The 12103-nt window shown below is 29.1% G+C and overlaps 1 protein-coding gene across 1 annotated transcript; it reads left to right on the top strand.

Moving 5' to 3' along the window:
* Positions 1-2996: 2996 nt before the first annotated feature.
* LOC105107640 (calcium uniporter protein 2, mitochondrial-like) lies at positions 2997-5839 on the top strand. Its single transcript, XM_011001641.1, has 2 exons — positions 2997-3695; positions 5170-5839. Exons 1-2 carry the CDS (start codon positions 3147-3149, stop codon positions 5641-5643), a joined length of 1023 nt encoding a protein of 340 aa, XP_010999943.1. The 5' UTR covers positions 2997-3146; the 3' UTR covers positions 5644-5839.
* Positions 5840-12103: the final 6264 nt, after the last annotated feature.

Genomic DNA, 12103 nt, shown 5'->3' with positions numbered 1-12103 from the left:
ATATATATATGTGTGTGTGTGTGTGTGTGTGTGTGTTAGACAAGAAATGAATATTATTGACATTACAAATTACAATATGCTATTAATTTTATCTTGTTTAATATCTATCAAGCATAAAATATAACAAATTATTCCATCCAGTCCAATATATACCAAACAAAAACAAGATGGTTATTTGTTTAGCTTTATCTAGTATAGTTTAATTTAATTAATATTGTGTATCATATGAAACATTACCTGAGTATTGAAAAAAATCTATTTGGTAATATTTGAAAAGCATAGAGAAAGAAACAGAGATTACTTTTATTTAATTAATAGTTTTTTAAGATTCTTTAGGAGGTCTGTTCATGTGATCCAGATAACAAATGTGTTAATACGATTGAAATAAATCAGTTCTCTTAATTAAGGAGATCATGTCAGTTAAAACAATATAAATATTTTTTTTTATTTTCAATAAATACAACCTCACATAAAGGAGCTTGCATAGCCTAATATTTATTAAGAGGAGTCCCAAAATATAATTTTTAATAAAATACTAATCTATATAAAAATAGAAAATTTCATACCTTTATTCTATATGTAATAGAGTAACTGTAGCTATATAATATGGAATATAAATATTATTCTAAATTTAATATTTAATAATAAATAATATTAAACATTAATAGAATAAGATCTTATATTAACTAAATTATAGTTCTATTCTGTATTAATTTCGGATGTAGAATTTAGAATTTAGAGTTATATTTTTAAAAAAACCCACTTTAACTAAAACCCCATCCCCACCATGGCTTAAATGGATACCTCCACAAAATTGAAACAGATTCCAAGTTTTAATATTATTTACAATAAACACCTATCGTTTTTGTTAAAATTTTAAAATTTTTTATTTAAATTAATTTTTTTAAATAAAAAATATTATTTTAATATATTTTTAAATAAAAACACCATTTAAAAAAAAAAAATACTAACCCATTAACAACCACCGCCTAAAATTGCCTTCATTTCCATCTCGACAACACCTACCATAATTAGAGCCATTGACAAATGAGGGTCACATTTTAGATGTTCAATAAAAACACACCACCGTCCGTTACATTATTTTTCCCTCTCAAATGTAGGTGAAATTTACGTGGAGAGAGACTATCATTTTACATATGTTCTTCATGAAAGATATGTGGCGGCACGTTTGCGTTAACGCAAATGGACCCCATCGGCCCACCCCTTGTCAAGTAACCAGTCTAGGTTAACCTGAGCTGTCTAATTCCAGTTTTCCAGCTCATTTGATAGAACCTATTTATTATCCCGTGTAACTTGCATATTTATCAGAAAACGCTTCCTCCACCCTCTTACACGTGTAAATATGTCGTGCTACTTCAGGTTCCTGTCAAACATAAAATTAACACGGTGCTTGCCTACCAAAAATTAGCCAACCACGTGTACGGTGTGGTTGTACGGTGACTAATCAAGACCCCATGATACTTCTCGTACTCCTCACCAGTTTTCGGTCTTGCATGTAAATTTATTATGAGCAGACGGTGCTTGCCGGTGTTTTCATTGTCTACCAAAATTAGCCAACCACGTGTACGGTGATTAATCAAGGATCATGGTATTTGTCCTCGTGATTGGGCCCCACGTGGACTCAACCTATCAATTTCTCGATGCGAATATATTTCAAAAGAACGGAAGAAAAGTCAAACAAACTACTGAATTGATTTAACTCTTTGAAAGTGTGTTTTACCACTGAGATTGTTGATTTAACTCTTTGAAAGTGTGTTTTACTATCAGATTGTTTTTTAAATAATTTTTGTATTAAAATATATATTAATAAAAAAAATTTATATTTTAAAAATTATTTTTAACATTAATATATCAAAATAATCTAAAATATATAAATTATATTAAATTTTAATAAACAAAAAAATAATTTTTTTTTTAATTTTTTAATAATGCATATTCAACTATATTCAACTATATTTCCAAATAACCTTTAATTATAGTCTAAATTTATGATAAATAAAATATTTAAATATTTTTTTTTAATATATTGTTAAAATACAAAAGAGGTTAAAGTGATTAACATGTTGTAAAGGCAAGCATGGAAATTGATTTCGAGTAACATAATTTATTTTGTGAATGTGAATGCTCTATTTTTAGAGCATTTACTTTGTTTTCATCTAAATAGTGATGATTTAAACTTTATATAAATACTACCCAAAAATACTTAATTATAAAACAAAATAGAAAACATCCATAAAATACATAATAAACCATGAAAAATTTGTAATAATTCATAACATAAATTAAATTTGTAATAATTCATAACATAAATTAAATCAAAATATCTATAGCGATGTCTATAATATATACTTAGACTTTGTTTGATAATGTGATTGAACTTGTTTTTTAAAGTTTTTATAATAAAAAAAATTAATTTTTTTATATTTTTATGTGTGTTTTTGATGATTTTGATATGAAAAAACATTAATTTTATATTTTTAAATATTTTTTTAATAATTTTAATACTAAATAAAAAATATTATTTTTAATTAAAAAATACTTTTACAAAAAAATATACTTCAAATTACCAAACACATATTCAGAAATGGTTTAATATTATGACATCTTCTATTTTTTACCTTATTATAAAAAAAATTGTTTGGTTAACTAAATCATTTTTAATTTTTATATTGAGCCTTATACATAAATATATTTTAAATTTTAATTTTATAAAAATTAAAATAATGAATTTTTCATTTATATATACTTACTTTTCATTTATTTTATATAAAAAATTATCCCTTAACAATTTTAATCAATAAAAACTATAATTAAAAATACATATTTTAAAAAACGATATAAAAAAATTCAAACGATCACTTTTAACCTAAGAAAAAACATGCCAGGGTAATAATTAAATTATCGTAACCTCTCAAGAAACCACGACATCTTCAACTTCTCCTGACCTCCCTTATCTTTGGACACCTATATAAAACGCCACATCTTCTTCAACCTCCCCATTCCATTGCAAAACAATACCAGAAGCATCCAATTTTGCAGAGCACCGTAGGGCATAACCTCTCTCTCTCTCTCTGTCCCGTTTTCGCTTTCATTTCTTCTTAAGGTAGCCATATCTATTTTTCACAATGTCGCTAAAGAAATCCATAGCAGTGCGTCTCTTTGCTTTCTCAAAAACATCCAACCAATACATAACCAATTGCCGCATTTTCTCTTCTCTCCAAGCCCGAATCCGCCAACATCCTGGTCATCACCTCATCAGACCCGACCACCCTGGAGAATCCGGCACTTTCCGACGATTATTTCACAAACCTGCCATTTTCTCGCCTGAGCTCCGGCAAATGCCGTTTGGAGAGGGGTTGATTGATAAAATCCGGGGTTTTGACATCATGAGGGACAGGATCCGGTTGGATGGTCTGACTCCCCCTCCCGAAGTGGCGGCTGAGGAGGGTTTGACGGTGGAGGATGCCAGGAAGTTGTTGAAGGCGGCTCAGGTGGAGGGCGTGAAATTGAGGCTGAGAGAGATGGAGAAAACGTGGATTAGTTATTCGGAGTTTGTTCGGGTGTGCAGTGAGAGTTGTTCGGATCTTGAGAATGGTATTCTGGTAGCAAGGAGTCTTGATGAATCTGGGACTGTTGTTGTCCTTGGAAATCTTGTTTTGCTTAAACCAGAGCAGGTAAAAATATTAACTTTTTTATTGTTTCGTTAGAATTTTAATTAATTTATAATGTTTGGCTGTTTGGTTAATAAATTTGTTTTACAGATTTAAAAAGGGCAATATTGGTCCTGTGAAGGTTAAATTGAGTACAATTTAACCGATAATCAACAGATAAATACAATTTTTGTTTTGGTATTTTCTTTAATTTGTGGAAAGCTGAAAACTGATATATTCTTTATGCATATTTTTTGTGTTTTCTTTCGGCAGGAAAATGAAACTTTTGTTGTTACACTCCAGAACTAAGGGCCATTCAGTTTCTTCAGTGACAAGATTTGATTCACACTTGTGGTGCATTTAGATATTCCCAAATGAAAAAAAAAAAGAAAGAAGAAGGATTATCTACTTGGAAAAAAAACTAAAATCAGATAGATAGAAATTGGGAGTGAAAAAAAATAAAAATTGAAGTGGGTATTTTTGTTTTTTTTAGTGGGGAATATATATATATATATATAGAAGAAAAACAGTGAGAGAGATGCAAGGTTTTATGAAATTTGGAATATTTTTATTTTAAATTATTTATTTTAAATGTTTTTAAATTATTTTGAAGTGTGAATATGAAAAATAAATTTTAAAAAGTAAAATAAATATTATTTTAATATATTTTTAATTAAAAAATACTTTCAAAAATTACCACAATCACAATTCTAAGATATTTTTTTAGTTGGTTGTTAATGGATGGTTTGAGTTAAATTTAGAAGTCTAAAAATGGCGGTGATGATTATTGATGGATGGCTTGAGTTAAATTTTGAAGTCTAAAATTGGTGGTGATGCTGGTGGTGGTGGCTGTGGAGGTGGAGGAATTATGATTTTTATACTTGATGATCGGAGCTTATAATTCATAATAATCTGTACATGAAACTTGGAATCAGTGACATGGTTTCCCAAGGAGGCTTATCAACATGATTTTACCTGGAAAATTTATTTTGCTGAAAGATAAAAGATACATCTTGACAATGGAGTTCTTTTTTGGTTTTTAATAATAGAAATTGTAGTTATTGAGTTGGTTTGACAGAAAAGTAAAGGAAAGAAAAATGCTGGAGGATAAGAATTTCTGTTATTTATTTATTTATTTTCCTAGTAATTCTTTGTTCTGTTTTGATCAGCTGATTTTGAAAAAGCCTAGCAAGCATGATCTGGAAAACAGGTCAGCTTGCAAGGCTGTCGCTGACCATGTGTAGATGATGCAAATCACCAAGCTATTTTTTGTCTTTGTTTTTATACTGATTTTTACGCTTTAAAAAATAATAATATTGATTTGCTGATTTCTTTCGTGGGAGATTGATTTACTTTCTTTAATCATTAATTTTCTTATTTATTCATAATCTATTTCCTTTAATTAGCTGGTGGTTAATCTACTAACAAAATCAATATGCTTAGTCTCATAGAGTTGTCCTTTACACAAACGATTCTTTTCAATATCTGTTAAACACAGGTATTGAAAGCAATTGGAGGCCTAATTCCATTACCAGCAACCAACCCCAGTGATCCAAGAAGAAGGGAGCTGCAAGAAATGGAGAAACAGAAAGCTGCAATTGATCAGAAGGCCAGGGCTCTGGTTCGCCGGGAACTATGGGGTGGCCTTGTTTTCTTAGTTCTTCAGACCGCTGGATTCATGAGGCTGACATTCTGGGAACTTACATGGGATGTCATGGAGCCCATCTGCTTTTATTTGACGTCAATCTATTTCATGGCTAGCTATGCCTTCTTCCTCAGGACGTCAAAGGAGCCTTCTTTCCAAGGGTTCTATCAGAGCAGGCTTGTAGCCAAGCAGAAGCAGCTCGTGAAACTCTACAATTTTGATGTGAAGAGGTACGGTGAGCTCCAGAAAGTTTGTTGCCCGCATTCATCGTCTCTGGAGCAGATCCAAGCGATCACTTCATTTGATCAAGCTGGGAAAACATGCTAAACCGTTGATGGCAATAGAGAAATTGAATTATACAATTTTGTTGAAGAACCTCTAGGCAGTATTAGGCAGGGAGCTAGTCTCATGGGTGCTTGGTTACCATGGCAAAAGCTTTATAAATTGGCCCCCACCATTACAAAGAATTTAGTAGTTTCTAGTTCAAAAATGACCTTTTTAATCAAAATTTCCCATCTTATCATTCTCACCTCCACTTTTTTTACTCCTTTTTCCATATTAAAAAACAAACAAAAGAAATTGAAGAAAATAAACGTGAGATTTATTAAAAGAATAAGTTTTAATAGATTAAATTTGCAGAGATTCTTAATTTTTTGAATTATTTTAATTTTTTAATATAAAAATAATTTTAAAAAATAAAAAATATTATTTTAATATATTTTTAAGCATTACACTAACACCACTAAAACTTTATTTAGCAATATTAAATAAAGATCAAGTAAAATTTGAAATACACTAAACACCACTAAAACTTTATTTAGTATCGCATTTCAAATAAAGTTTTATTTAGTATTGTGTTTTAAATAAAGATCAAGTAAAATTTGAAATTTTTTTATTTAAAATTAATTGTTTTATATTTTTAAATCGTTTTAATGTACTGGTATAAAAAATAATTTTTTAAAATAAAAAATATTATTTTTAATATATTTTTAAATAAAAAATACTTTAAAAATAATTTTTAGAAACGAAATGAATTAATTAATTATTTTATTTTATTATAATAAAGTTGTAATTAAATTTTTTGGTAAGAAAAAATGGAAAAACCACCCAAGATTACATTTTTGTCATTCTCGAAAAGAACAAGAAAGAAAGAAAGAAAAACGAAACTGTATGTAATAACTGAAGCTTATCAAATCCGTGGTCATGACGTAATCTTCTTATTGGAGATCAGAAAGGCAGTTTAGCGGAAGGAAATGAAAGGGTGAACTATATATTTGCCCTTATAGGTATATTAATATTTCATTTCTACCCCGTAATTTAAAGTATCTTAATGTTGCCCTTATAGTGTTTAATTTTGCCCCTTACTGCCAACTATCAAAACTCTTTTAACTTTATCATATTTTTATTTTATTATTTCTTACTCTTTTTCATTCTTTCCTCTCAAGGCCTCATATATGCTATCATATTCTACAAAAAGACTGAAAAAAGTATCCAAAACTCAAAACCCAATTTTCGAAATTAGGCTATTCAATAATCATGAGTACCAATTTTGCCCCTTTCCCGTCACTGTCGTATGATTAATGAATTAGTTGTTTTGCAAGGACCAAAAAATAAATTTGTGGGGGGCGGGGGGGTTATTAGCAGTTGTTGTTATTCAATTTGAATTTTGGAAAGAATTCAGGCCAGGTTCGTTTCTGGTGGAGGTGCAGCCAGGGAAGGTTTGGTTGGAGAAGCCTCGTGCACGTTGGATTGGCATTCACGCTTGTGACGTCAAAGATCAATGGCTCGTTACGGCAACCGTGTATCTGACTAGACTTGACTAATATTCTGACTCTTTATATACCTGCCCCTGGAAATTATCGGAAGCGTTTCAAATTGTGTTCTAAATTATGTTCTATAAGAATTTATTTTTTTATTTAAATTTTTTTTTTATGTTATTAAATTTTTTTGATGTTAAAAATAATAGTTAAAATTAAAAAATATTTTTAAAGTATTTAGAAAGGAATCGTAAGAGATCCCAAAATACCTGTGCGGCAAACAAGCCTGTTGTTGGGAGTTGAGATTTGTTCCGTTGGTACTACAATTCAATGTTGTTAATTTTATTCTATAATAATTGATCTATTTTGTACCATTTTAAAAAATAAAATAATACAAAATAAATAATTTTTATCTCGCAAGTCATTCCAGATTTTCCACTTAAATTGGATTTTAGCAAAGATCCGATCTGTTTCGGAAAATCTGGCAGAAAACAAAGGACACCATGTTGAAGGCCATCGCGGAGGGGATGGTGGGCCCTGTTTGTTTTTATTGTGTTTTAAAATTATTTTTGAAATAATTTAATTTTTTTAATTTTAAATTAATATATTTTTAATATTTTTAGATTATTTAAATGTGTTAATATTAAAAATAATTTTAAAAAAATGAAAAATATTATATTAATATATATCTAAATAATAGTCTAAGTTGACACGTAGAAGCTGACGTTACCACTGCTTTTATGTTGGGTTTTTAAGACAAATTAACCATTCAAATACAGTGAGCAATAATTCCTTGCCGAGGCTCTCTTTCCCTCTTTATTTATATTGTTTTCTTAGCTCAGCTATGACTTGCAGATCGACCCCTACAGGCTGATGGTTCTATAGCACTAATACATGCTGTGTTTTCAAGACAAACTAACCATTTTTTGGGTTAATCATCCCATTTTTCCCTCTTTATTTATTTCTTTAGCTTAATTTCGACTACAATTTTCCTTAGCCGTCACTACTCCATCAACAAAAGTTAAGAGTGGCCGTCACTTGCTAGCAGCTTATGTTGAATCTTTTTGGCTAACCATCTCATACATTTCGTACGTCCACGTCCACTTTGAATTTCGCTACATATCATGGCACGCGATTCATGTCTTTTGTTTTACAAGAGCAGATGAGAAAAACACGAGCCCACTATTCCCTTACAACTTTATAAGCATCCAGGGATGAAGAAATTGGGCTCAAAACCAAGCCCAACAACAAAGAAGAAGGATGCTCTAAAAACCAAGCATCCAGGGATGAAAACCTTGGACTCAAAATCGAGATCAGGGAAGAAAAGCTGGGCTCAAACTGAGATGGTGCTCTAAAAATGGAAGACTTAGGGAGGAAAGCATTGGGCTCAAAGTCTAGCCCAGCAACAACAAAGAACAAGGAAGAAGTTACAAGGATAGAAGCCAACAAGCAAAGAAAACATGACACGGAGGAGATCTCTTGACCGAAGCCAACAAGCAAACAAAACATGACACGGAGGAGATCTCTTGACTTCAAAAATATTTGGCGATCAAATCTGAGATGAAGAATCTTGAAGGACAAATCTTGCTTTTAGAAGCATGAGTTGGACTTATCATTGCAAGACATATTTCTGTGCCAAAAGAAGCATGAGTTGGACTCTTGCTTTTAGAATGCTCGAATGCAAGCATATTAATAATGCTCTAATATGTGAAAATCACAAATCTGATAACCTAGTTACCCAGGAGGAGAAAAAAAAAGAAGAAAGCAATGGAATACTTCGATAAAAAAAATCTTAGTTTAGAGGAATCATCAAAGGATTTTTTATGAACTTCTTTAATTTAAAATGTTACTAATGGAGATAGCACTTGTTTTGTGGATTTTTTTTAATATCAAGACTATGTCTTACATATAAGTACATAATATTTAATATTAAAAGAAAAAAATAATTTTTTAGAGTTTTTTTTTAAATTTTAACTTAGTTCTCGCGATTTTAATAAATTAGTGATTAAAGTCAAAATGCAAGTTAATATTTTTTTTATGAGTTTTAGTTATATAAAAATACAATATAATTTATTTTTTTCTTGAGATACTTGGCTATATGCAAGAAATTTTTTTATTTTTATTTTTCAATGGTTTTTATGAAAAATGTATGTTTTAATAATGTATTTGTATCTTTACTGTTTAAAAATATAAATCAATACTAAGCCACAATTTAATAGAAAAATAATAGATTCTTTTTTAAATAAATTTTAAAGAAAATTATTATTATTATTATTTTGAGCAGGGCCCAGCCTATCTCATATGGCTCGACTCGACCTAGCCAGCCCCCCTTAGCCAGTCTGTGTGGCTAGGCTGGACCTTGTTCAACCCAGTCTAGTCACTAGCCCAAGCCAGTGACCTAACAAAGCCATGCATGTATGCATGGAACAGTGCGATCACACTGTTTATGCCCGTTTTTGTAGATAGCAAAAACAAAGATATAAAGCTATTATGCATCTAAAGAATGACTATTTCTAGAATTGGCTTTCTTGTGTTTTTTTGTTTGTTTGTTTTGTTTTATTTTTATTTTTTTATTTTTTTTGGACTAACATGCATCATTTTTACTACAAGGACACGAGAAGGGAAGTGAACATACCTGGTTATAGAGAGATGAAGAGATGGTGGTGTTGTGGTCTCTGCTTCACCGTGTGGTCTCTAATCTTCTCTTCCTTTTGCTCTTCTGTTCCTCTTCTTGTTCAGCCTTGCTTCATGTTTTTCTTTTTCTTTGTGTTATTTCTTCTTTTTTTTTCTCTTACCCACGGTCCCTTTCTTTGTTTTTGTTCGTCCCTTCTATCCCATTTTTTTTTTTTTATTATTATTGACTTTCTTTGGCTTTTATAGGCTAGATAATGCCATGTAGTGGTAGCGGTAGACTCTTCATTTGCATGTAGAGTTATAATAGCCTTAAACATGCCTCATAAGTGATGCAATTTAGCATTTTTATTGCAGAACACGTCTCAGCTTTTACTGCTAAAACGGCTATTGAAGGAGACAATGAATAGTGTCCAAGAAATGATGCCATTTCAAAATTCAAATGGATACTTCTGATTTGGTCATTGAATTTTTTGTAATTTTTTAATCAAGTCCTTAGAAAAATTGTAATTAAATCCCTTGATTTTTGAAGTCCTTAGAAAAATTGTAATTAAATCCTTTGATTTTAGTGTCTTTTTTGATTTGGTTATTGGTTTTGGATTGTTTCAATTAAATCCTTAATTAGCTATCAAACTTCAATAATTATGTAATGAAGACCCTGATTTAACCATATCAACTCTTTAAAATTATAATTGGACCCCAAAATGTTAATTTCTTATAATAAAAGTTTAAATTGACTTAAAAATCAATTTTTCTTACAATTAAAATTCAATTAAACCTTAGATAAAATTTAATTGAGTCCATAAACATCTAATTTTGGACTTTTCTTCCTTATCTTGAATTTTCTTTGTCAATAGGGCTCTTATCAATTAAAAATATACCATTAAATTTTAATTTTTATATTTTTGAACCTTCTCAACCATTTTCTAGCTATTTTATGGGTATTTCAACATCTTTTTCTCCCTCTTATTTTTTTATTTCTTCCAAATATTTTTTGATATTTTTTTTTGTATTTTCTTATTTTTTGTGTGGGAATTCAAAAATGAATAACAACATGAGTTAAAGTGGAATAGAGATGCTTCTCTAAATGGCAAATGAAGGCTCTCAAGAATCATGATATATTAAAAAATCATGAGATTTTTTTTCTATATCTTTTCATGTTTATGAGTATTATAAATTCAAACACAACAAAGGTTTTGACAATTTAAAAAGATTTTTAATTGGATATTAATTGTTATTATACTTTTTTTAAAAAATAGATTATAAAGTCTAATTCATATAATATCATTACTTGGAGTAAAGGTACTAATATCTTAGGTACTAATATCTTGTGGCCATGATGTTTATAAAGTGACTTCAATGTCATTTTAAATCCTTGTAGTATTTTTTTTATGTGAATTTTAAACAAGTTAATAGAGAGAAATCATATAGTGGATCACTTGGACAAGCAGAGAGTTAATAGGAAAGAAAGGTGATTTAATTGCTTGATTATAATTTTATTACATTGTTTTTTGTTTGATCTTTGTTCATATTTTAGTTCAGGGAGTTAAAGAAGGAAGTTGTTTCAATTGCTTGGTTCTGGTTTGCTTGTAAAGAGCCTAGAACTCTAACTTTGTTTCTTTCTTTTGATGTTAAGCTATGCTTTTAATGATAATATCAATTCTCGATAAATTTCTCGTCATATATATACATATATACATGTCTAACTTGACCATCTATCTCATTTAATTACTAAAGATAGGGTAAAAGAGTTGAACAAATAGTAAATCGAAATCACTACATGGGAATCATGATTTTCTCATTGATTATAACATTAGACTTATTATTAAAAAAATAAAATCATCATTATTAGTATTATTACTATAATATACAAAAGATATTTGAGCAAACCAAAATTACTAAATCAAGCTTAAATAATGGGTTGGGCAGGTAAATCACAATTAATTAATATAATATTATTTTAAAATAAAAAAAAATTAAGCTAGGTTTTAAGCAAGATGACTGGATCATATAAGTTTAAACTAATCAACTTCTTATAGTTTCATAAAAACTTGACCAAAAATAAATTTTATATTTATCAAATTTAATAACACTAGAAAAAATTATAAATTATAAAATATAATTTTCTTTAATAAAGAATGAGAATCATTGAATTTACAAGTAAAATCTAGATTACTCAATGGAACTCATTATTTTAATTATTTTAATGAATGACTAAAACATAACTGTTATAATAATTTGTTCAAAAAAGATATATATCTTTTTCACAACATAATGAATTGATATATCTAGTTTTGGATTGGGTTAAGCCAATCAACTTAATTAAATTTTAATTGGATTAGATTAAATATGATAAAATTCATTTTTTTTAGTATTAAACCCAATTTGAATTAAGCCTC

Source organism: Populus euphratica, unplaced genomic scaffold (assembly GCF_000495115.2).
Source record: "Populus euphratica unplaced genomic scaffold, PopEup_1.0 scaffold165.1, whole genome shotgun sequence".
NCBI classification, from domain to species: Eukaryota; Viridiplantae; Streptophyta; class Magnoliopsida; order Malpighiales; family Salicaceae; genus Populus; species Populus euphratica.
Note: the sequence above shows the minus strand (reverse complement) of the source record. Positions and strands in the feature narration are given on the sequence as shown.